The sequence below is a fragment of the Aethalodelphis obliquidens genome, unplaced genomic scaffold, assembly GCF_003676395.1.
Source record: "Aethalodelphis obliquidens isolate GAN/ISIS:26980383/991018 unplaced genomic scaffold, ASM367639v1 scaffold15, whole genome shotgun sequence".
NCBI classification, from domain to species: Eukaryota; Metazoa; Chordata; class Mammalia; order Artiodactyla; family Delphinidae; genus Aethalodelphis; species Aethalodelphis obliquidens.
In genome coordinates, this window is record NW_020837959.1 from 1886274 (window position 1) to 1911217 (window position 24944).

Consider the following 24944-nt stretch of genomic DNA (forward strand, 5'->3'; position numbering starts at 1 on the left):
ACCAAAGGCTTTAAAGTGAGCATCTCCTCCAATCCACAAGTTCCTACTAGAGAGTTAACCTAGGACGCTCCAGAGCTCTCCCGTAAACTGGGCTCCAGACCCAGCTTCCTCTGCACTCAGGAGGCCACGTGCGTGGAGCGTGCAGCCAGCAGAGCAAGGGCCCCTAAAGGTCCTGGTACCGGGCGCAGACCCTCGCACCCAGCATAGCTCATACCATCCTGTGGTTCAACTCTGCTTTCTGCTTTCTTAGACTTTTCTGCATCTTCTAAGGTATTACTTAGAATATATTTTAAAAGGCTCAACTACTCTAACAAAAAAATGTGGGAAGAATGGAAGACTAAACTATTTATAAGCTGTATCAAAAAGCCTGCATGCCATCGTCTGATACAGACACACACAAGGCGGGCCGCATGCTCGCTGCTAAGAGTCAGCGTCAGCACAGAGAGCTGAGGGGCGGCTGAAAAGCCGACTTAAATTCCGCTGACTGGGACTGGCTGTTAACGGGTTTCCGCAAGAACAACGTTTAACTAGTCTCGCTCCAGGACACGCTGGGAGGTAACGCCCACAGGCAGGGCAGGCCGCTCCCCTCTGCCAACAGGAGGGCAGCCGCACAAGTGACGCTGCCTGTCCCGCTGATGCAAGCACGCCGCCATCTTCAGACATGGGTCAGCGCGCTCGCGGCACGCAAAGCGCAGCGCCCGCGCACAGAAGGCGCCCGGCAAGCGCTGGGGGTGAAGGCCTACCAGGCCTGGGTCAGAGCTGCACATGAGGAACTGGTGTCCACCCCCGGCCGGACCCTCTGCACAGGTGGACCCTCCGCACGGGGGTGCTCGGCCTCCCCCGCTCCATCAGGTGTCCCGCAGGTGCGCTCACTATCTGAGGAAGTGACCAAGTAACCGCAGGACAGCAGGACGAGCGGGGCTGTGGCAGGGGACGTCAGGTGGCCCGGGCGGAGGGAGCTCACCCGGGAGCAGCCTCCGGGCCATCCCTGCGCCCACTTCCCCAGGGCCACCATGACCCTCGCCAAGGACGGGGGGGGGGTCCCCACTTGCAGCCACTGCACCAAGCCACCTCCTCCTCGGGGTGACGCCGGCTACTCGGCTCCAGTCTAAAAGCCTTCCTCTGGAAGTGAATCCCCAAAGGCTCCCAAATGGGTGTGGGCAAAAGGAGCAAAGGTCCGGAAAGTCACAGAGCCCCGTGGCAGTTCTCGGGGCAGGGGGAGCTGCAAAGGCGGCCCGCAGAGCCCCTCCCGCCTGCCGCGCCGGGTCGCTCTTGCCACGCATCCACGCGGGAGGCCGAGGGCCTGGAGGCGCCGTCCACGCCGCCCACGGCATCTCCGGAGTCTTCACGGAGCACGGGGGCCCTCCGAGCACAGGGTCGGTCCCACGGCGGAGACCCGCAGCCGCCGCCCAAGGGAGGGTGACCCCGGGTCGAGGGGCCCCGCAAAGAGGTCCACCCAGGGAAGGCCCACCCAGGGGAGGCCGGGCGGGTCGCGCGGACCCGCACCTCCCCCGCTCCAGCTACGTCCTTTAGAGGGGACCCTCAGCTGGGCGCTGGCTCCCGCGTGCGGCCCTGGAAAGCCCGGCGCCTCCCCGCCCGCGCGCCGAGAGCCCCGCGTCCCCACAGGTATACTCACTTTTCCTCAGCGCAAACTCCTCGTCCGAAGGCTTCCGCTCGGGCTTGCGCTTGGGGAGCAGCTTTTTCATGGTCTTGGGACTCTTGCTGAGATCCTAGGGAAGCAAAGGGGAAAAGGCTGACAGACCCCAAGGTAGGAACTCGCGCGGGTCCGCGAGGAGGGCCGCTGTGAAGGTGCGGAGCAGCAAACGCTCCGGCACCGCGGGGGCGCCTGCTCCCCTCGAGCTCTGACCGCTCTTTGCCGGCTGCTGGGCATCAGCTACAGCCAACAGGGCGCAGACTCTGATAGGAACCTTCGTGTCACCTGGATCGGGGGCACCGGGACGACAGCCACGCCTGGCTTGGAAAGGCCAGCTGGCCGAGGCCTGCGCAGGGAGCTGCGCGCTGCTAACTCTGCGGCAGGCCCCCCCCCCCCCCCCCGCAGTCACCCAGCCAGGGAGGGGCAACTAAGGCCACCATTAAAAGAAAGGCAAGTAAACACAACTCCTTCAGGAAAGCGCCTGAAGCCTCAAGGGAGAAGAAAAGGGTCTAAGAGCAGCCCACGGGCTCGAGGGCAGAGGCGTGCAGAAGACAGAGCCCCGCTCGCGTTCCCACCGCCCAGAGCTACGTTCACCGCCTCAGGGTCTACCCCTCCCCCGCAACACAGCGCCCGAAACCCCCCCACCCCCCGCGAAGGGGAGGGTGGAAGACAGAGCAGGCCCGAGCCCAACGCGGTGGGCGAGGTTGTGACTGTCAAGCATGTACTGAATCTTCACGTCAGGAAAGGCTAACTTCTGCCTCATTTAAGTTATATAAACCACTGGTGAACCTCACGATGAGAATCCGAGACTCGGAACATGACTCGTGCTATGGGATGGATCAGACTGAAAAGCAGAGAGAACAGAGCCTGAGTTTTTAAGGTGTCTCTTCCAAATCTTCCCCGTGAAAACGAAAATTTTAAAGCTCCTGAAAGTGCAGCAGAAATCAGTCCCTAGAGAGGTGAAGCCAGCATGTGTCCTGTGGCTTCCCTGAGTCCTGGGCAATAGAGGTGAAGCCGGGCAGAGCGCCCACTTGGCAGTGCTCTGTTCCGCCTTTCGTCTGTGACCACTTTCCACCAGGCAGTCTGTGTGCTCAGCACACTGGACGTGCTCACGGCCACACCCCTCCACGCCTTCCTCTCCCTCCTCCGCCCCACTCTCCCTCCCCAGCAATGAGATCACCAGGGCTTGCCCACACGCCTGCAACACAGACATCAGCACTCTTCCAGGAGCTGCCAGGGCAAGGAACGCTCCGACCTGGGCACAGGGACACCCGCAAGGTACACGTCACAAAAACCAAAATTCATTAACAGAAACATAAAGGATTAACTACAACTTACGCTGTACTCTTCTATAGATCTTAAAACACCTAGGGCTGCCAGCAAGCACGGAGGGGGTGTCTGCTCCAGGGCCTCTGCAAATGCAGCCTCATGGACACGCAAAGGCTCACACCAGGCTCACAGCCAGGCCACGCCCGCCACACTCACAGTCACGCCTATGGTAACCAAACTCCACTCACACTCATCATTTCACACCATCACCAGCTTCCTCAAGGGCAGATATTCCTGGACCCTACTTCTCGAGTCCCTTCCCTTTCTCATCAGGGCAGGGAGGGAACAGCAGACACGTGCAAACACTGTCCGAGTGGAGGAGAGCGGGTGCGCTGTGACCACGCCATGAGGAGCGCTGCCCTTCCCCGTAAACGTTCCCCCCGCCTTACACAGGTGACCAGACGCAGGGTTCCCGGGCAAGAGCTCAAGCCTGACAAGGGTCACACGGTGTGGCAGAGTGGCACGCACACAGTGAGCTGAGACCCATCACAACCAAGTTCAAAGTTCTTTCAGCGAGAGGCCGGGACCACGCGAAGCCTCCCAGCTCCGTGGCCTCTGGGCAGAGGGAACGGAGGTCAGGTGGGCACAGAAACAGCTCCTCCGTGACGGGCACAGAGAGGGCCCCACCAAAAGGGTCTCCCCAGGGCTCCCGGGACCACAGGAAGGAGTGACAAGAGAACAAAGGCAGACCCTTCACAGTTCTGAAGAGGCCGATCTGCTTTATGTCACAGACACACGGGATGGCCCACGTTTCTGAACTCCCTGGACTGAAGCAGGGAACGGCCGAAGTAACACGCCCAGCCGTCAAGTCGGGGCTCACCTCCTTGTAGCAGAGCGCAGCTGAGGGCCGGAGAGGGGGTGCGGGTCGCAGGCAGCTCAGGCTCCAGGGCTTGGGGGTCTTCGGAGGCTCCAGGGGCCCCCAGTTGATGGTGGTGTGTGGAGTGCCGTGGTGCGAGGGGTGAGGCAGCGTGTGGTAGGCGGGCGTCAGCGGCACGGGCTTGCTGTCCGCATGCTTGCTGGACGGGGTGACCGAGTGGGAGGGGAGCTGCGCGGGGCACAGGGCGGGAGAGAGCAGAGACACCATTCAGTGTCAGGGGAGCCCTGAGCAAACACACCCGGCCCACCAAGACGCCCCCGCTGGGCAGCCCCAGCCTGCGGGCAGTGCTCTGGACTCTCCAGGTGCTCAGTCTCTGGGCCGCTTGGGTTGAGCGGGGAGCTGCTGCTCCAGGCCGCAGGCCGCAGCTGAGCTGGGGTCAGGAAGCAGCGGGGCGCTGGGGGTCCAGACCCGGAAATTCCACCTACCACCTTTAACTGCCATGGACTCACATTTGCAAAAAGGTATTTCGTTTAGTACAGATACCAGAACTGTATGACAGAACGGGCATTCCCTGCACTGAGAATGTGATTATGGCGAGGGTAATGACTACCTCCCCAGCTGTACTACTCACTGCCTGGTGATTCAAGGGTGGCCAAAACTAGGGCCTGATCCCTGTTTTTGTTTAAAAAAAAAAAAAATGCTCCTGGGACACAGTCAGGCCTATTCCTGTCAGTGGCTGCTTTTGTATTACAAAAACAAACTATAATTGTGACAGAGACCATATTGCCTAAAAACCCCCAATATTTACTGCCTGTCTTTTATTAGAAAAATTTTGCCAATCCCTGGGATAAAACATTTTCTCAGAAAAATCAGCTTTAATCAAGACAAAGTTATATAAATCTAATTTCTCAGAAGGACCTTATTAATGGGGTTTATATTCCTAGAAAACCCAAAAGTATTCCATCACACTGACAATTAAATAAGAAAATGTTAAGTAAAATAAATAACATTCAAAATTAGCTAAAGAACTCAAATTAGCCGAAAACAATACAGTATGCTTAACAGGAGAAAGAGCTGAGTGGTTCTGCGAGCTGGAAACCTGAGTGAGATCATCATTCGAAAGAACTGAACAGTATCTGAAAAACAGGCTTAAGGGGAAGCCCAGGCTCTAGCTGAGGCTGGGTGTCCAAGGACAGAAGCAGTGGACTCTCTGCAGTGACCGCACACCTGTCCTGGGTGTGTGTGTGTGCTGTAACGTGTTAATACAACCACTACAAAATAATTTTTTCAAACTAAATAATTCACAAAAGGGGAAAATTGCGCAAAACATCCCTTCTAGCAATGTCACGATAAGTAACATTTGGTTTTATTTCTCCTTGCTTGTAAAAGTCAAGAGAGGTAGCTTTATGCTAAAGGTAGAGTATTATTCAAGCTGGACGCAGCAATCACAGGGAGAACACAGACACCCCCAGAGAGAACCTCCGTAAGAAGAGCACACAACACTTGACAACGCTGCGTGTGGGGCACAGTGCCCTCCAGACAGCGGGGCTGTAACTCCCTTGCCACTATGTGACAAGAACAGGAACGAGAGCGGCCAGCGTCCCGATACACAGCACAGTATTACTTGATGTGACCTTATAAAGGTTAGTTTCAGGCTGTTACAGACAGTCTGAGCGAGAAGGCACTTCCCTTTTCCTTATAAACACACACGTGGACGCACATATGTCCTTGGGATAAATTTAGTCCCGTGAAAGCTAAGCATCTTTAGTATTTTTTAAAAGTATGGAAAAGTTATAAATGGTGGAGCCATTCAAAATGAAACATTAGCTGAAGCAAATGAGCAGTTTTAACCCCCAAACTGTTGAGAAATGGCCTAAGACATTGCACCTGTGACCAGCACGCTGCGCCATGGCCACCGTCCCTGAGCTAAAACTTTAACCCCAAGGATGGCGACCACAGGGGGTAGAAAACTCCCAGTAAAGATCGTCACAGTCTGGCAAGGATGGCAAGAAGAACCCACCAGCCAGAAATGCTGTGAGACCCTAGTCATTTGTAAGAAGGTTCTTGCCTGGTTCTTCAATATTATCTGGTAAAGATGATGAATGATCAGATGATTCAATACCAGTATCTTAAGCATGAAACACCAGGAAAGAGAAGTTTTAAACACTGACACTTTGGTGCTGATATATCTTGAAATCTTTAAGTATCTAAAAACTTAAAGAGCTATTGAGCTTTTCTAAAAGTAGAAGATACAGATTTCTTACAATCAAAACAATGAGTCAAAAATTACATTTTAACACCTTCAACATGAATCTGGTCCTTTTTGTCATCGTAAGTATTCACTGTTTGTTTTTTTGATGAAACACAATAAATACAATTAAAATGCTCAGAAAAGCCCTCTATGGACCAGTGGCTCTCAGGCTTTTGGTTGAAACCAACTTAGGTTACACGACCCACTCTGAGCAAGGCAGCTTCCTAGCCAGGGGCCATGAACTGTGTGTGTGTGTGTGTGTGTGTGCGTGCGCGCGTGTGTGTGTGCGCACGCAGCTTCCTAGCCAGGGGCCATGAACTCTGTGTGTGTGTGTGTGTGTGTGTGTGTGCGTGCGCACATGCGTGCGTGCGCGTAGCGATTCACCATCCACTGGCAATGAGCAAGTGCTTGCAGAGAAACACAACGCACATGTTGTGCTTTCCTGACCCAGAGGCTGACTATGGCTTAAAGCACTCGATCACTTGCTGGCAACCGAACCCAAGGCTGACCCCAGAGTCTGGAGGCGGGAGAGGGACGGGGGCCCTTACGGTGTGAGACGGCACAGAGTGAGGCTTAATGGTGGGGTTTCCCGCAGAGGTGACCTTCGTCTGCTTCTGCAGATGGTCCACCCACTCGTGCAGGTCCTGCTGGTTGCTGCAGGACACTAAGATCCGCTCAATCATGCTCCCTGGAAGAGAGAAACACAGCTGAAACGGGGAGCAGGCGGAACACACACACACGCACACGCGCACCCCCGAGGAGGGCCAACAGCGCTGCCCTGTCAGCCCCCTGGAAGGGTCGGCAAGGGCCTGCACACAGAGGGCCAGTTGCCTGGTCACCCGGACAGAGGGCATCCACAGAGTCTGTGCCTATCACCTGATATTTCAAATGCATTTCTATGATTTTCACTGTCCTCAAGCTTTGTGATTGTCATTCCTGTCGTTGGTAGCTTTCCCTAAAAAAGACCCCCCCCCAAAAAAAACAATTAGTGCTTAAGAAGATACCATTAATAAAGTAAATATTAAATGATTTTAGAAATGGCAGAGGAACTGTCTCTGTAACGCAAAAATGCTCTTTTGTTTGTACCGAATGCATGTACAATATGAACCTCTATCTCAAACAAGAAATCGTAATACTAGAATCAAGAAATGAGCCAGCAAAAAGGTACAAGGCAGCAAACCAGAAAAAAAAAAATTTCATCTGATGGGTTACTCTAAACATCAACAGCAGGACACAGAAACATTACACACCGTGATAAAAAAACTAGAGCCTACAGTGGCTATTTTAAATGATGTTCTTTATGCAAAGGAAGCACAGATTTGCCTTAAAGAAATGCAGAGGAAGTTCCACGTCTGAAAGCAAAGTAAGGAGGAAATTGGAGCAAGAGGAACTGGACGTTAGCTGTGCGTGGTCGTCACCAGACGGGAAGTCGAGAGCTGTGCTGAGCGCTGCACAAAATGCAGAGAAGAGCAGCCAGCCCATCCGCTCTGACAACAGAGGGCCTGGGGAGGGGAGCGGGGACGCCCACGGAGAGGGGTCGGAAATGGGCCGGAAGGGACCAGCACAAATAACAGACACACCACGGAACGCGGTGGCCAAGCAAGTCCTCTGGGAAAGTCTCTCCCTGAGGACTGGGGCCAAGCTGCCCCCGAGAAGCAGGACTCTCAGTGCGGTGGCAGCGGGAGTCCTGCCCTGCAGGGGGCGCGCCGGCAATGCCACAGCCCACAGGCCTCCTGATGTCTACAGGGCGGGGGCCAGGGGTGACGCCGAGCATCCCACAGGGCACGAGGTGGTCTCCCCACCCCTCCCCTCCCGAGACAGGTATCATCCAGGCCACGGGCCACCGGGGCTCAGCAGGCGGGACAGGGTAGCACCGGCACAGCCGTGGTTAGATGCAGACACTACAGACGCCCTTCCAAGAGTCCTAAGGCACAGGGGTGACCAACAGCTCCGAGAACTCTCCAGGAAACAGAGCTGCAGGGCTGCATTCAGCGCAGCGGCAACCCCGGCGGACAGGACGTGCTCACTGTTGCTGGATGTAGCGCTTTTTAACATCCCTCAGAGCCAGAAATGAATACTGACAGTACGTGGACTGTGGGTCACAGCACTTGGAGAGAAAGCCCCCAGGAACCCGTGCACAGGGCGGGAGAACAGTGCTCTGCTGGTGGCATGTCAATGCCAACATCCTAGGGGCCTAAGCCTGCCCCAGACGGCAACCTTAACTCCTGCAGGTCAAAGCAGGGCCCCGACTCAGCCTCCTGGGTGTACAGCACGAAGCTGGAGAACACTGATGGAAAAGGACCAAGGCCACTTAAAGCGGGAGCCGCCAGTTTGGGGGAACCTGAGCAGGTGCTCCCTCAGCCAGACATCAGTCAGCGGCAGGCTTACAGATTAAGAGGTATTATTTTTCTAGGCTTGCCCGTGTACAGCTGCTTCCTCAATTTTAAAGTGCTCCTTGTGGAGTGTGCGATGACACTCCCCTTCGGGTGGCAAAGCTTTCTGTGCAGGTACAAACAAGCCACGGACACTCTGGACTCAGGACCCACTAGAGCTCTGGTCGGGGACAAAACAAACAATGTGCTGCATATGCAGAAACGCAGCTCGGAGAAAACAAAGGCCGACTTCTGTTGAAACAGCATCTGGTGACTAGCCAGGCCTCGAAAAACTGATGGGAAAGGCAGAAGCTTCTGTAACTACACAGAGAGAAGGCAGTAAACCTTGCTAGAAGCTCCTACTAGACAGACAGAAAAAGCATAAAGCACTTAATACCACATTTGAAATTAGCGCACAAAAAAGAAAACATTTCCCCTTGCGTGTTCTTCTTAAATCAGCTCTCATATTCTCTCAAAGAAAATCAGAAAAATGATCAACAATAGAAAGGCTAAACGATCGTCCACTACCACGTACACCACCCGACGTGTGCCCAAGACCCACCTCGGCCGCGGGTCCCCCTCCAGCTAGCCCGCTGCTGTGCCCACCATGTACCAGCCACCAGGAAAGAAGCGGCACACGACTTGGTGGCGACGGGCTGGCACCGCACCTCAGCAGTCTGTGTCCTGGGGGGCAGCTCCACAAATTTTAGTCTCCTTCTTTTTTTGCTTTGGATTAACACAAGTATCCTAATTTGCACAGTCACATCGAAATGCACAGACAGGACTTGTGTGCACGTATCTGAATGTAACACTATACATACAACACTACACGCAGCCCACAAACAGATGCATGTAGTATTGAACACAAAACTCAAGACAAGCCTGGAAATTCTCAGATCCACAATAAACAATTAAATACAAATTTAAAATGTGTTTTACCTGGTATATAAAACCACTCATCCTAGGACTGGCAGACAACATTAGCAAAATATTTGGGAAGAGCAGAAGATATCGTTCATTCTTTTCCTAATGTAAAAGAGCAAATTCAAATAATTGTTTTAAAAACACATATTTTACAGTTGTGAGAATATTTACAGTAGGCCTTAGGAAATATTATATCATACTTCCTGTTTAGATATTTCTCTCTACCAAATTTCATGAGCTAAATTAAATGGAAACAAAATTATGATAAACTCTTAGACTCACAAGTAGCTCACGTTAACATCTGTTTATAAAATTTGATTAAGGAGTTTAGCTCTGCCATTAACTCTTAATTAGTAAAATCTTCTTTCTGTGGTTGAGAGAAAATGGAGGAAAACAACCTGTAAGCTTTTAGGGGCAGTGGGTGACCAGGTGGGCCCTTCAGGCTGAAGGAGGGTGGGATAAAATGTGGAGATGGATTTAGTCCACTGGTAGACCCTGGCACTAACCTAAAATCCAACACGTCAACTCAATGTTTCCACCCACCCCATAAACTTTACCCAATCTACATGAAAGACCTAAAAGCACTGTTTATGTATTAAAACTCATTTGCTTCAATAGGTAAGAAAAGCCCCACAGCGAAGGACAAACATTCCCAAGAAACTAAAAGGAGACACAGAAAGAGAAACGCAGGCAGCGCTTCCACGCGCCGCCATCGACACACTGCTCACAAAAGTGAAGGAACTGCTGGGAAGCCGTGCCCCAGGCAGGCGCCTCCCAAACCGGCCACGCACAGGAGCCCTAAGAAAGCCGTGCTGGGAATGGCGCTCGCGCACTGCACTGCGGTACCTCGCTCCCAGCGCACTGAATCAGGACCTGGGACATGTAAATGACGTTGCCCAGGGTCTTAATGTCATCCCCCTCCCAGCTCCGGATGGCTTCCGTCAGGATCTGCAGCTCCAGCTCCTTCCTTTTCCGTACTTCCTGACACTGCGCCTGAGAAGCAGAGAACACCGTTAGAAGAAACGGGACTCTTGGAACCTTAGGTTCTGGCCATACTGCTTTGTATCTTACTTCTTAAGACAGATCACCTGGTGAACAATTTGCTTACTTCACAAGTACGGAATCAAGTCAAGAGAGACAAAACACGCAACAGCTCTAGAACGAGAAACACTTTTAGAAAAATATAGCCATTCCTGCCACTTTTAGAAGAAAAAACGTGGACTGGGCAAGAAAAGTATTTTCTGCTTTTACTAGTGAACGCAACAGAGAAGACTGAGAAGAGGGGAAGAAAGAGTAAGTTCCACTTGTGCTGTAAATAAGACACATATTCCAGAAACTCAAGTCAGTCAGACAGCATGACAACAGATTAAAAAAACCAACAGCATTCCATTTCACACTCAGTCACTAAAGACACTGTGGGATGAGGTTAAAAACATGTTCTGAATCACTGTAAGTAGCTCTAGCATTACGTGGTGCCTTTTTAAAATTTAAACAATTATCATTTCATTTTCCTGGCGTCCACAGTCCAGTAAAGCCTGAGAGTTTACCAGCCATGGCATAACTACTATATATTTATTTTTATTTCATCAGAGTAAATCCAAATTATACTTCACAAGTAATTTTCTGCATTCGTTTGCCATAATAATGTCTGACGGGGAAAAAAAAACGTGATATGCTTAATCACTTACTGAAAGGTTTTTGAAGGCAGTCATGGATTTCTGAATATCTTGTCTATCTGGATGATAATCCTTTGAATAAAACAGCACACTATTAGCTTTCATAATGAGAAGTTTTTCCTTAGAAAGGCACTCTGTAGACTGGCGCGGGCCTTCCCTAGACTTTTCAACCTGGAACCTGTCCTATTCTTCGCAGCATTAAAGCGCCGTTTCTTAGTCCTCGAGGGGATCGTGGAGCAGAGGGATCTGGACCCTGCCCTGGGGAGGGAGGCCGGCACACGGCCATGCCCAGCCCTTACGGGCCTCTGCTGCTCTGGCACCAGAGGACAGAGGGAACAGCTGTGAAGAAGACTGGATGGCCTGCCCTTTGGGAAACGGTTCCCTACGGCCTAACCAAGCCAGTAACCTGAATCCAAATTTCTCCTGGGCCCACAGCCTGCTATCTGAACACAGAATAAATACGTATCATTAGCTGATTCTTTCACTGTTATTACTCTATGACTTATGTACTTCACAACACTGTAAGTACGCATTCCTGATATGACACCTCAACACTATGAGCGTTTTCTAGCGACGGGAAAATCCCCCGTCAGCAGCAGTGGGTGGAGAGGAACTGAAGGAGCAGACGCTTTTCTACAGCTGAGATAAGGGAAAGCAAGTTCACATTTAACAATGTCATTCTGAAAACCCTGAGTTACGGCCGCTGGTTAAACCCCCTCTGCAGGCTCTGGCCCAGGAGCCCTCCCCCGGGCGTGGCTGGCTGGCAGGCGGGGCAGGCACACGTACCTCCATGTGTCTCTCCAGCTCCTTGAGCAGCGCAGGGTACTTGTCCAGGCGCATGAACGGCTTGCTGAGGCCGGTGGTCAGCACGAGAATGCCTGGGCTGCTGGCGCCCTTCATCTCCATGAACTCGCCCAGCTCTTCACTGACCACGCGCAGCCACGCGGGGAGGGAGAAGAGGCCACCGTTAGAGCCCAGAAGGGCCGCGCCCCCGCCCCAGTCCCACCAGGACTACGAAGTACCACGCGGTGTCCCCGATGGTTCAGAGGCTACCGCTGTCACAGCCCAACACGTGCTGGTTATCTCCAAACACCAGAGGGGCGATCCCCACACAGCTCATGTTCTCGCCCTCAGTCTGAGCAAAACCACGTGCGCGTAACACAGAGCACCTGTGGTTTCCCAGCCACCACCCCCCCACCCACCCCCCATCACGAAAGGCCACCTCAGCGAGGCACGTTCCTGTGGAAGAGTGTGAATGTGAGTGGCCTTCTGAGCGCAAGAACAGGGCCCTGTTACCTGGAACCTCAAGACAGTAAAACGTGTCAGGAGATGCGTCCCAACTACCACCAACTGAATCATGGCGCTGACCCTCCAGGTGCTTTAGTCCCCGAAGGCGGCTGCATGATGCAGCACGATAAAGTAACTCACACATCCTCGGGCTTTAAACTTCCAGAAGCATTTTCGCATCATCATTTCATTTAACCCTCCCAGTGCGTGTGAAGAAAGTTTTCCGCATCTGTAGGTGAGGACACCTAGTATACGCTCAGAAGCTAACTCAGCTCTAAAAGCACGTCTTCAATACCGTACTCCTCCTCTGTCACCCTCACCCTCACCACCTTCCACCTAACGCTCCAGTGGCAACGCCCTCCTGAGCTGCCCCACATCGTGCCCTGTGCCGCCCTGGGGTCTCCAGTTCAGGAAGACCCCAGGAAGATCAGGGGCGCAGCTGTGGGTCAAGCTCTGTCACCCACACATTTGTGGCTCACGTCTGTGACTGAAACTCTGTGCTTCCGTCTCTGCACTGAGGGACAGATGACGTTTATAAAGGGTCCATGGGAGGAAGCCAGTCTATGCCCCTCACTGCTGCCGAGACGTGTCCCTCCAGACACCGGGGGACGGAGGTCACCTGGAATGCAGGCTGTGAGAAGAGGCGGCACCCACCCACTGGGAGGGCGGGACAACCTCGGGGTCCTGAAGAATCACCGAGCCCATCCCCTCTGGGTGCCGGTCAGCTGAACCCGCCTCACGCCTCACCTCCACCCCCAGCTGTACGTGGCCGCCCGCCCAAGCTTCCTAGGACCAGCAGCCCCACTGATGGCTCCTGGCGAAAAACGCGCGGTATTCAGGCTAAACCGTCTGAAACTGCTAGTTCAAAAGCGGTGAATACGAGAGTCTCCTACGGTACAACCTAGAGTGACTTTCTGTGGGAGGCGTGACAGCAGAGCTGGTGCTGGCACTGCCCACCTCTTACTCTCAACCCTGCACATCGATTCTGCTGACATATCCAAAGGGGAAGGTACCTGACCCGACTAAACCAGCTCAGAAACAAAAGCTTCCAAATGTCAGGCTGCAAACAAATTCATCAACCCCTGGGAAATCAGCCTTATGTCTCTCAAGCAGTAAGACCTCTCTCTCTCGGAGACAGCTCCTGTCTGTGCTGGGGCTCGCGACAACGTGGGTGGCCTGAGCCGGAGCGCGTCCTGGCTGCGTACGAAGAGCGACAGCATAGTTAACAGCACTGCCATCTACCTACCTACCTATACATAGTTTTCTTCAAAAATCAACCTTTTAAATAAATATACATACACATTTAGGAGCTATGATCAAAATCAAAGCAAATTATAAAACGGGAAAATGTTCACAAAGTCCTCGCTATAACAACTCAGCATATACAGTACACATTTTTCCCACTTCCGTCAGAAGGCAGGCTTCATGACGAGTTCCTTCCTGCGAGACAGCCTGCCACGGTGGTGCAGTTTAAAATATTTAGCACAGAAGCGGCCTAACTACTTCTAGGGCTCTATGTGCACACGCACTTGCATAGGCAACACGACCCAACACCTCTGTGCACAGAACTCTGTGCTTTCGAAGAACGGCTTTCCCGGAAAACCACAGGGCTGGGCTTCCGAAGCCAGGCAGGCGATGCTCCGGGACCCTGCCGTGGGGCAGCCTGGCGCTGGCACCGCTGTGCACGGTTCCATGCTCTGCCATCACCCTGCCTTCCCCTCCTTGCAGGGCTGGGTCTTCCAAGCCCGACCCTCAGGGCTGCCTCCTGGCCCACCTCCCCAAGCTTGGGCAGAGGAGACGCACAGGTAGGAGCGCACGTCAGGGAGAGGGACAGAGCAGGGGCAACGGCACCGGACACGCACTGTGCATCCTTCCCGCCCACGCCACCCTGGGCCTGAGGCAGGGGTCATCGTGCACATCTGCAGACGGGAGCCACTGCCAACAGCGGCCGAGCCCAGGCGGGGCCCCCTACCCAGGCGTGGCTGCTCCACGTCTTGTGCCCACCACGCCCGCCCTAGCCCTCAAACATTTTCACTCGGAAACGTTCACCTCTTCAGATCAGCCCACCCATCCCTAACATGCGAGCAGAGAGAAATGATGGCTTTATGGAGGAGACATTTGTATTTTACCAGCATTTCTCTGAATGTTGAACAAAGGATCAAGCACAGTCCCATAAAAATGAAGCTTAATGATACTAACAGTACATTTCGACTCCTTTAAATATAATCCAGTTGGGGCCTTTTCTACCACAAGGAAAATCGTCAAAAAGTCTCTTCAGGCCATTTTTGATATTTCAGTATTATACGTGCAATTTCATAACCATAGTTATGGCAGACAATAATGAATAAAACTAAGCAAGTTATCCTCATCACCCACCCCCCAAAATTCCCTACAACTAAAAATTCATGTGAAATTTTTGCAAAAGCAAAAGTAACTTCTTTTAATATTCACATGACAGCCTTGCAATGCCAGACACGTGCACAGTTAAGAAAGGAAACTGAACTTTTTATAAATCTTTATAGATCACTGAAATAGTTTTTTTTTTTAGTTTTAAAAACAAATTTAGTACTACAATAAAACCAGACAAAACGGCTGGTTACAGCTTTTCTGACAAAACAAAGGCTCTTTCAGCATAATTTCTACTGAGGCCGGCGATCCTTACACAGCGTACCTCCTCCATATTTACTGAAATGACACCATGGGCCGCAAGACGGCAACCAGGGGAACACACAGAGAGCCATCAAGTAGCCCAGCAAAAAGCCACAGTTAAAGTGCTGGAAAAAACGAAACCCGTAATTCACTCAAAACAGGCAGCCATGAGCCTATGAGGCTACTATCATATGATAATGCAAAAGGTACACGTCAGTTATAATTCAACAGAGCTGGTGCTTCTTTTTTTTGCCATCCAAGGGCAGCTGAACTTTTTTTTTTTAAACATCTTTATTGGAGTATAATTGCTTTACAATGGTGCATTAGCTTCTGCTGTGTAACAAAGTGAATCAGCCATATGTATACGTATATCCCCATAGCCCCTCCCTCTTGAGCCTCCCTCCCACCCTCCCTATCCCACCCCTCTAGGTGGACACAAAGCACCGAGCTGATCTCCCTGTGCTATGCGGCTGCTTCCCACTGGCTATCTATTTTATGTTTGGTAGTGTATATATGTCCATGCCACTCTCTCACTTCATCCCAGCCTCCCCTTCACCCCGTGTCCCCCAGTCCATTCTCAACGTCTGCGTCTTTATTCTTCCCCTGCCAACTAGGTTCATCAGTACCACTTTTTCAGATTCCATATATATGTATTAGCATAAGGTATTTTTCTCTTTCTGACTTACTTCACTCTGTAGGACAGACTCTAGGTCTATCCACCTCACTACAAATAACTCAATTTCGTTTCTTTTTATGGCTGAATAATAGTCCATTGTATATATGTGCCACATCTTCTTTATCCATTCTTCTGTCAATGGGCATTTCAGCTGCTTTCATGACATGGCTATTGTATATAGTGCTGCAGTGAACATTGTGGTACATGACCCTTTTGAATTATGGTTTTCTCAGGGTATATGCCCAGTAGTGGGATTGCTGGGTCATATGATAGTTCTATTTGTAGTTTTTTAAGGAACCTCCATACTGTTCTCCATAGTGGCTGTACTACTTCACATTCCCACCAACAGTGCCAAGAGGGTTCCCTTTTCTCCACACCCTCTCCAGCATTTGTTGTTTGTAGATTTTCTAATGATGCCCATTCTACCTGGTGTGAGGTGATACCTCACTGTAGTTTTGATTTGCATTTCTCTAATACTTAGGGATGTTGAGCATCTTCTCATGTGCCTCTTGGCCATCTGTATGTCCTCTTTGGCGAAATGTCTATTTAGGTCTTCTGCCCATTTTTCAATCGGATTGTTTGTTTTTTTGATACTGAGCTGTTTGTATATTTTGGAGATTAATCCTTTGTCCTTTGTTTCATTTGCAAATATTTCCTCCCATCCTGAGGGTTGTCTTTTTGTCTTGTTTATGGTTTCCTTTGCTGTGCAAAAGCTTTTAAGTTTCATTCGGTCCCATTTGTTTATTTTTGTTTTTATTTCCGTTACCCCAGGAGGTGGGTCAAAAAGGATCTTGCTGGCTTTGCAGACGCTGCCACCCCAGAACCTCCCGCGCTGCCCAACCATGGTCAACCCTACCGTGTTCTTTGACATCGCCGTCAACGGCGAGCCCTTGGGCCGCGTCTCCTTCGAGGTAAGGGACCTGGAAACCAAGAAGTGACTGCTCATCCAATCCATAAAGCTACGTTAACAGATTGGAGCTGTTTGCAGACAAAGTTCCAAAGACAGTAGAAAACTTTCGTGCTCTGAGCACTGGGGAGAAAGGCTTTGGTTATAAAGGTTCCTGCTTTCACAGAATAATTCCGGCATTTATGTGCCAGGGTGGTGACTTCACATGCCATAATGGCACTGGTGGCAAGTCCATCTACGGGGAGAAATTTGATGACGAGAATTTCCTCCTGAAGCATATGGGTCCTGGCATCTTGTCCATGGCAAATGCTGGCCCCAACATAAATGGTTCCCAGTTTTTCATCTGCACTGCCAAGACTGAGTGGTTGGATGGCAAGCATGTGGTCTCTGGCAAGGTGAAAGAGGGCACGAATACTGTGGAAGCCACGGAGCGCTTGGCGTCCAGGAATGGCAAGACCAGCAAGAAGATCACCATTGCTGACTGTGGACAAATCTAATAATAAGTTTGACTTGTGTTTTATCTTAAAAAAAAAGAATCTTGCTGTGATTTATGTCACAGAGTAGAACTGATGGTTCTGTATATACATTTTCAAGATTCATACTCAGAATTCAAACTAACACAATGTAAGGATCATAAGACTGTAAATAAGACTTTAAAACTGCTAAACACTACGTTTAAATCAATGCTGAAAAAGTGTATTGACATATATACACTAACATGTATGAAACAGATAACTAATAAGAACCTGCTGTATAAAAAAATAAAATTAAATTTAAGAAGAAAAAAGTATATTCAAGCAAAAAAACAGATTTATCTACCCCTAAGCGTGGCGGCTTTTAAGACTAGAACAAACGTAGGGAAGCGGGAAAGAGGCCACAAGCTAGGGTCCCAGAATGGAAAGTGAAGGCCGACAGAGGCCACCAGCCCGCCGCGAGCCTCCTCTCAACCCCCCGACTCACGCTTCAGAAGCAGGGTCTGACGTGCGGGCGGAGTGGGCGCTCTCGCTGCCCCAGGACCTCAGGAGGGCACACAGGCAGCGCATCCTGCGGCCTCCACGCTCTCCCGCCGTCTCCGGGCTCACAGGCCCAGAGCCTGACCTCAGTCCACCCGCCTCCCGCTCCGGGACTCGCCACGTGGAGGAGGGCAGAGGTCCCCACTCAGAACCGCATCTGTATTCTCTCCCTGCTATTCTGGGGAAAAGCTCCACTGAGGTTTCAGCTACGACACAAGCAGTCATTAACGTAATAGTACAGAAGAGAGGAAAAGAGCACACGCTTGCGAGCATTCCCCTTGAACGTCTAAACATTTCAGGAAACTTCAACAGTCTGAACTGCTTTAAATGTCACCTTCAGCACGGAGCCTCACATCCACCCTCTTTTCATACTTTCAACCCACCCCTAGGGGATCAACCCCTGACCAAAAAGGGGGAAGGAGAGAGCAAAATTAAAAAGGTGTGCAATTTTACCCTAACATTCTATTTGCTGTTTATCTCCCCCATGGCTGTGTCAGCAATTCCTGAGGAATTTTCAGAGACACAAATGTAATCTCTGCATTTCACCGGTGTGGAAATTCCATTTAACTTGTCGTTCTCAGGAGTGGACGCCGGAGCATGTAACTGCATCCATGCTTCACGGTTTAACTAGGAAGGTACGTGCTAACACTGCCCACGCTCCCAGAAGCGTGAGGAAGAAGAAGACCTGACGGGTTTTTCATTTCTGTGGTCGCCGTGTATCCTAATCTCTCTTCTTTCCATCACCGTGTCGAAGACTGCTTGCTTCGCTGCAGAACTGGAAATGCTTTACTACAAATGGAGGGTCAGTATTTAAGCACACGAGAAGCAGTAAACACCCAGAGTCCAGGTAAGACCATAAAGCAGTTCACATTATTGAGCCTTCATCATGCTCAGTCCTGACGGTTTGCATGTTCTGCTTCACGCCTACAGTACCCTATGGCCAGCGCTCTCAGAGAAGAGGGCTGACCTCCTGAGACCCATCTGCTTCAGAGAGGCAGTGAGGGCTCAAACCAGGTCTGACGGACCCAGAGGCCCTGCCACCAGGCCCACACAACCCAGGCGCACACACAGGGATGCTACGCTGCCACCTCAGCTCGATCTCAGCAATGCCTGCTTCCCAGCACAGTTTCTAAGCTTTCAACTGAAACACTTAGGAGTAAGCTGAGGTTAAATATTTAAATCACAAGCACAGTGGCGTTTACCCTGATGCGACTAACACAATTTCTTCACTTACGGGTTAAACAATGACTGAACTGCTATTTATGGCTGAACTGCCGTTTTCAGAAGAAACCATAAATATTTTCTAAAACACTTAATACAAACGTGTGCCCTTCTGGGAGCAGAAACAGACCTCATCACCCACTCCGTCTGCAGGTCGAGCCCGTGGTCCTTGCCGCAGCCCAGGGTGCCCAGCCCTCCTCCAGGACACAGGTACGGCCTTGTCTTACCAAACAAGCAGGAAGTCAATCTGTCCACTGTTTCACTTGTTTCACCGCTGCTTCGGGGTGAAAAGCTAAAGCTAACGGTCCCCAGCTTCACGTTTTCCTAAGAAATCCAGGCCTCACTGTAAATGCACATTTAGTCCTACAGCAAGCGTACTTCTGTCTCACGTGGTCTGGTGTTTACGCGCTGAGGAACGCGATTCCAGCAGCCAGGACTCAGGCTGCAGCCACATTCCAGAACACTTACCAGCTCCTCCAACCCACTGTCCAAAGGGTATGAGCTGAAGGGGAGACTTCAAAACACATCCTTTTCTATTATAAAAGCACTAAGCAGGATTTCAAAGACTCCCAACCAGTACTTCTCAGGCACTAATTCCGAGGGTAATTAAAATGATCATCTTTGAATAAACGCGTGAATGTTCGCACTGCACTGCACGTAATATCTGACAGAAACGAGCTGCTCCGGGGGGACCCCATGGCGCCACTCCCCGCTCGGGGAAGCAAGTCCCGGAGACGCACCTGTGCTCCGTGAGGACGCTCACTGCAGACGGGTGGTTGGCACAATACGCAAGGTACAAGGTCTTCATCTGCGGCATCAGGTTCAGAAAGCAGCCTCCGACTCTCTGCTGAGCTTCCGGCATCCTGGAGAGGAGAGGCACGAGGGAACCATCCTGAGTGCCACAGACAGTGGTGGACGCGGGAACCATGCGGGAGGAGGGCCTGTGCACCACCCCACAGAAACGACACACACGAGTCCCAGACTGTATGTGCTCTGAACACGAGCCAGCGGGGGGAGAGACCTGCCTTGGAAGCCGCTCTGCCATAAAGCAGCCAACCAAGCCCGTCCTTTTCTCCAGCGTCCAGATGCCAGGACCTGTGCACAAGTCCAGGATTCCTTGGGCAGTGAGAAAAATAATGTCATGAAGCCTTAAATTGTGTGTAAAATAAGGAGAAATATAATGTGGTTACTTGGTCGGTAAGGTTTTGTACTGAAGGAGCATCACGACAGGCAGATGAGAAAATACAACAGCCCTCTTTCCCTTTGGGCAAAGGCTGGAGAGAATCAGTGGTAGGCAGAGAGACAAGCATGCCAATGAAACCTACAGGCAATCATCATCATCATCACTGACGTGGGAAAAAGACGCGTCCAGAGCAGGAAAGGCACCTTAATCCTGGGGGAGGACGGGCCAGCTGTCAACAGCATTTCCCTAACGCAGCGGCCTAACCCTGACCGGGCGTGTGCTGCTTCTGGCGAGTTTCACTGCTCAGTTCATTGACTCAGACCTGAAGCCACAGTTAGCTAGCACCTGCACTTTTAGCAGACTCTTCTCCAGTGTGAACCTAGCCCTAAGTGGGTTTTTAATAGCCTTCAGGGATTAGTCACAGTTCCATGTATCTGCAGGAGAAACAGTCACTGACTCAACAAATTAACTTCAACCATTCATTCAGGCACTGCGAACAGATTAAAAACAGAGAAAGAAATGATCTCTACCTAAAAAGTGACTGCAGTCTTTTAGGGGAATACAAAACAAGTTCAAAAATGAACTGACTATAAGATAGAGATGGTGTCTCAATTTTCTGAGACGCAAACTGCAGCAGCGCTCAGAGGAGGACAGTACACACCTCCAGGAGAGGGAAAAAGACTGGCGTCCTTTCCAAGTCACCAAGGACCAGGCATCACACGCAGCCAAGCACTTCCTCAAAGACACACTGAGGCTACCTGCTTGCTACCAGGGTCCAGGCACCTAAGACACATCTATCGAGACTATGACACACTGCATTTGAGCAGGCGATGGTCATACTCAGACACAGTGAAACAGGAGGAGGCTGGCTTCTACAACCAGAAATCCAGCAGGGAACCCCGACTGCCCAGCTGAGGGGACTGAAAGCAACGGCAATCATGGGACGTCAGAGTTTGGCCAACAAAAACAGAACACTGCCGGAGACAGGGCACAGGAAGACGAGAGATGCACTATCTACATGATGGAGTTACTGCAACGGCATACACACTGCTCAGCGCTGGGCTACACGCTGTCGTGACGTCACTTCCCACCTGGTCCAACACCACAGCCCCGATGCACTCAAAGGAGAATGTAGTTAAAATCTAGGTCTAGGGACTTTCATTTCTTACATGTCCATGGATTATATACGGACAATGACTTCACTATACAAGGTTTTCTTTCTCTTTTCTTTCCTTCCTTCCTTTTTCTTTCTTTCTTTTTGACCTGTTGAGCCTTGGTCCTAGAGTTTTATGACCTCTCTTGGACCAGTTCTGCAGGAATTCACTACACTTGCCCCCCATCAGTTTATAAAGCCCTCATAATCCATCAGCTCGCCGGAAGGCACCAGCAGACAGAGCTCAGAAAGGTTACATGGGCGGTCCTAACACGGAGCCCAGGTCTTGTGCCAACACGCCTCACACGTAACACCGCCTAGAGCACTGAAGTAACGGGGCATACAAAACTCACAAAGACCATCAACGTGGAATATGACTTAAGAACTGAAACAAAGGATCTTCACTGTGGTTCTCTCTTGTGCTTCTAGAGGTGGTTTTTAGAGCATGACAACGTGTAGGCAGGGCCCCCAATGGCTGTGGAGGCCACAGGGCTGCTTGTCAGCCGCATCTACCTGCAGCCTGCTGGTGGCCCAACGCCCAGCTCTGACCATGGGTACGGGGTCAGCAGTGGTCTGATAAGTATGGTTTTACCACTGACCTGATGACAGGAGGGATGTTACTAATGGCCTGATAACAGGTGGTTGTTACCAATCAGTGGTCTGATAAGGGGGGTGTTATCAACCGAGGATCTGATAACAGGTGAGGCGTTATCAATGGTCTGATAATAAGAGGCGGGGTGACACAAACAGTCCAGCCAATAGTCTCTGTAGCAAGAGGGGATAGCCAAGGGCCTTTCTCCTTCCCTAGAGTAAAAAGGAATGAATCCCAGGAAAAACCTGAGAAATCAGAACTGCTACACCATTTCCCCCCCAGAGCACATTTATTCCTGCCGGTAATGCCAGTTGGACAGACAGGGGGTTCACAGTCCGGTAACCACCGATTTCCAAGGGGACACGAAGATCAGCACGACGGCACGGCTGCGCACCAGGTGAGCCTCAGGTGAGCCTCAGCACGCAGTTCGCAGACAGCATCCAGAGAGGTGTCTACATGAGTGGCCACAAGCGCCCACTCGCAGGAGCCTCAGGGGCCGCCGGCAGCCCCCGGCAAGTCCTCTCCTGCTGAACCCCAAACCCTAAACGTGGACGACCCTCCTAAGGGTGCCAGAGCCCCGGGAAGGGGCAGCATCTGAGGCTCTGGCGGGAGGAGTCCCTTCCCACCAGCCAGCAGCTCTCTCAGGCTCCCCGCCCCGGGCCATCTGCCCGAGTCCCCGCACACGCCACTGGTCTGCCTCACTTTCTGAATTCGCTAGACTCTTAAGGTTCTAGTGCTGGACATGTGCTTTGAAATCACGTTTCTATGGAAGCTTGCAGTCTCAACAAGTAAGGAAATTATGGCAAGAGCTACTCAGGGGCCTCCCAGGTGACAGCATGGCGGGCCAGGGGCAGAAGGTCAGCTTCTGACGCTGAGTCCACCGTGGAGACTCCGCCACTGAGGTCAGAGGTGATTCCCATGATCGGAATCACCTGGGTCAGTGCGCCATCAACCCCAAATCACCTCCAAATAGGCTCAAGTCCTACGCTCTGCTCTTTACTAAGGACGCGGCCCAGGCAAAACCAGACCTGCGCTCTGCATCTGAGCCAGTCTATTCTACAGAGTCGAATATTATCTCTGGATCACCCATGCCTGCTATTATTTGGATGGTTCAAAAAAACAACTTTCAAACAAAATGAACTACATCCTCTCGTTCAAATTTGTATTTTGATAACAATCTAAAACAAATACTATTTTACTGTGAAAATGTTACAGTAATGGTCCGTTATAAAAATGAATTTATTTATATCTTAAGATACACTTTATAATTAACTTTTGAACAAAATCAGTACACAATGTGTATTTAACCAACAGCAATTACACTACATGCTTATTTATTAAATACTTTCTTCTACAAGCCGAAGGCCTGCAATACATGAGAACTGACGGGCACTCAGTCTACAATACGCTACAGAGGAGTCTGCAGTAAACAGGCGCAGTGTGCAGGTGAAGAAACGCGGGGAGAGGGGCAGGCTGGGACTGGGACTGGCTGTGTCCACTGGGCTGAAGGAACCAGCGGGGTTTCAGTAAGACGAACAGCAGGAGGAAGTGGATCCAAACGGAGGGGACAGCAGGCAGGGCTGGGTGGGGGGTCACCTCTCAGCAGCCCTGCTCCCCGCCCCAAGGGTGGCGGGCAGTGACAGAGGCTGGCACAAGGCGGGGAAGGAGCGGGAGAGACGGGCGGGAGCCCCTCGGGGAGGGACCCCGTCAGACTGCCACCACGCGGGAGCTCATCTCCTAACTTAGCTCTCCCCCAAGAGGCGGCCTGTACAAGCACCTCGAAGGCCAGTCTGTAAAACGCAGCTGTGAAGCAACACATGAGTAACCGGGTGCCACCCGAAGCTCCTGAGCAGAGCTCTGACCGGAGGCTGGGGGAGAAATGGACACGCAGGGGCCACCTGGAGGTCAAGGCCTGGTCAGGAGTCCGTGCAGGACACAGGGAGGACGAGGCCGGCCTGCGCCAGGGCAGTGTCAGCACAAGGGCAGGGCAGACGCTACCACAAGAAAGAGAACTCCTTTCAGGCCAGAAGAACGCCTGGAAAGAGAATACCAGCTACAAGAGCTCTGGGCGTGGGGTGACCCGTGAGGGAGGGGGAACAGGAGAACTAGCAAATGCATGAACGAACGAATGAATGAGCACACAAGTAAGTGATGAGACAGGCTGGACCACCCCGACAAGGGCAGCTGGCACAAGCTGCAGGGACCTCGGGGAACACGCTCGATCCTAGAAAACCCAACCGTGGAGACATTCCGTCTAAAGTAACTTTTACAAAAGAGAAGTCAATTTTACTAACAGGAAGGGTTTCTAACTACTCTTTGAAAATCATCCTACAAGGTGCCTGAGGGCGAGGCGGCCCAGCCCTGCCCTGAGGCTCCCCTCCTGCCTCACGGCTTCAACCGCAGCCCACTCCCCCCTCCGGTATCTCTCCCCCTCTAGAACCCTAATCCCACATTTGGGCTTGGCTCCCATTCCTGGCACAGAGCTCCTAAAACCCCTGTCATTTCCTGAGTGCCAGGAGCATCTTCTGTTACCCATACCGCGCCCCTTTAACCACACCGGGGCTTGGGCTGATCCCCCAGACAGCTTCAGGATGGGGGGGGCCTGCCGGGGGAACCCACCACGTGATTGGAGGGTGGGGACTTCAGCCCACCCCAGACCTCCACGGAGGGTAGAGGGGCCTGAGACTGGGAGGATCGCCAGCGGCCAACGATGTATTTAATCAATCTCAGCTCTGCAACGAGACTGCCGTAAAACCCCTGAACGCCGGGGCCCCGGGGCTTCCGGGCTGCTGGACACATGAAGGTGCTGGGAGGGTGGTCCCCAGGGAGGGCATGGGAGCAACGTGGCCGCCCACACGGCGGCACGTAAGGCACGAAGCCATGCGCACCCCAGGCCCTGCTACACACCGTGCTCTCTCCCTCTTCAGGGTTCTTCAGCCCTGCTTCCCCGACCCCGCTGGCCCCAAGCCAAAGAATCAGCACTCAGGGGAAGCCTTCCTTCTTTCTCTGAATAGTCAGTAGATCCCTCCTGTGAAAATAGTCTAAAACACAGCTTTTACTATAAAAGTTGATATACCCCAAGGATTCAAAATAACCTAGTTTCCAGAGACTTCCCAGGCACAGTCAGTGGTTAAGACTTTGCCTTCCAATGCAGGGGGTGCAGGTTCAATCCCTGGTCAGGGAGCTAAGATCCCACATGCCTCGCAGCCAAAAAAAAAAAAAAAAAAAAAAAAACCAAAA

General features: G+C 51.6%; 2 protein-coding genes across 14 annotated transcripts in view; one reads left to right on the plus strand and one right to left on the minus strand.

The window, feature by feature from the left end:
• Positions 1-24944, minus strand: part of ARHGEF7 (Rho guanine nucleotide exchange factor 7) — a 126385-nt gene that overhangs the window by 15358 nt on the left and 86083 nt on the right. For 12 of the 13 annotated variants that reach the window (XM_027115816.1, XM_027115811.1, XM_027115813.1 and 9 more), the window contains 9 exons: positions 19517-19639; positions 11810-11948; positions 11036-11095; positions 10194-10340; positions 9363-9449; positions 6928-7006; positions 6600-6739; positions 3804-4028; positions 1637-1730 (listed from right to left, as the gene is read on the minus strand). In XM_027115816.1, coding sequence (XP_026971617.1) covers positions 1637-1730; positions 3804-4028; positions 6600-6739; positions 6928-7006; positions 9363-9449; positions 10194-10340; positions 11036-11095; positions 11810-11948; positions 19517-19639 — 1094 coding nt within the window. The remainder of the gene's footprint in view (positions 1-1636; positions 1731-3803; positions 4029-6599; positions 6740-6927; positions 7007-9362; positions 9450-10193; positions 10341-11035; positions 11096-11809; positions 11949-19516; positions 19640-24944) is intronic. The other variant, XM_027115812.1, reaches the window with a different exon arrangement.
• LOC113625345 (peptidyl-prolyl cis-trans isomerase A-like) lies at positions 16332-17075 on the plus strand. The gene is made up of 2 exons (XM_027115824.1): positions 16332-16546; positions 16614-17075. Exons 1-2 carry the CDS (start codon positions 16478-16480, stop codon positions 17037-17039), a joined length of 495 nt encoding a protein of 164 aa, XP_026971625.1. The 5' UTR covers positions 16332-16477; the 3' UTR covers positions 17040-17075.

Bases quoted from the DNA above. Each gene is read 5' to 3' on its own strand.
- LOC113625345 (XM_027115824.1), top strand. From the start codon at position 16,478: ATGGTCAACCCTACCGTGTTCTTTGACATCGCCGTCAACGGCGAGCCC. The intron at 16,547-16,613 runs GTAAGGGACCTG...AACAGATTGGAG, and splicing joins TGGGCCGCGTCTCCTTCGAG to CTGTTTGCAGACAAAGTTCC.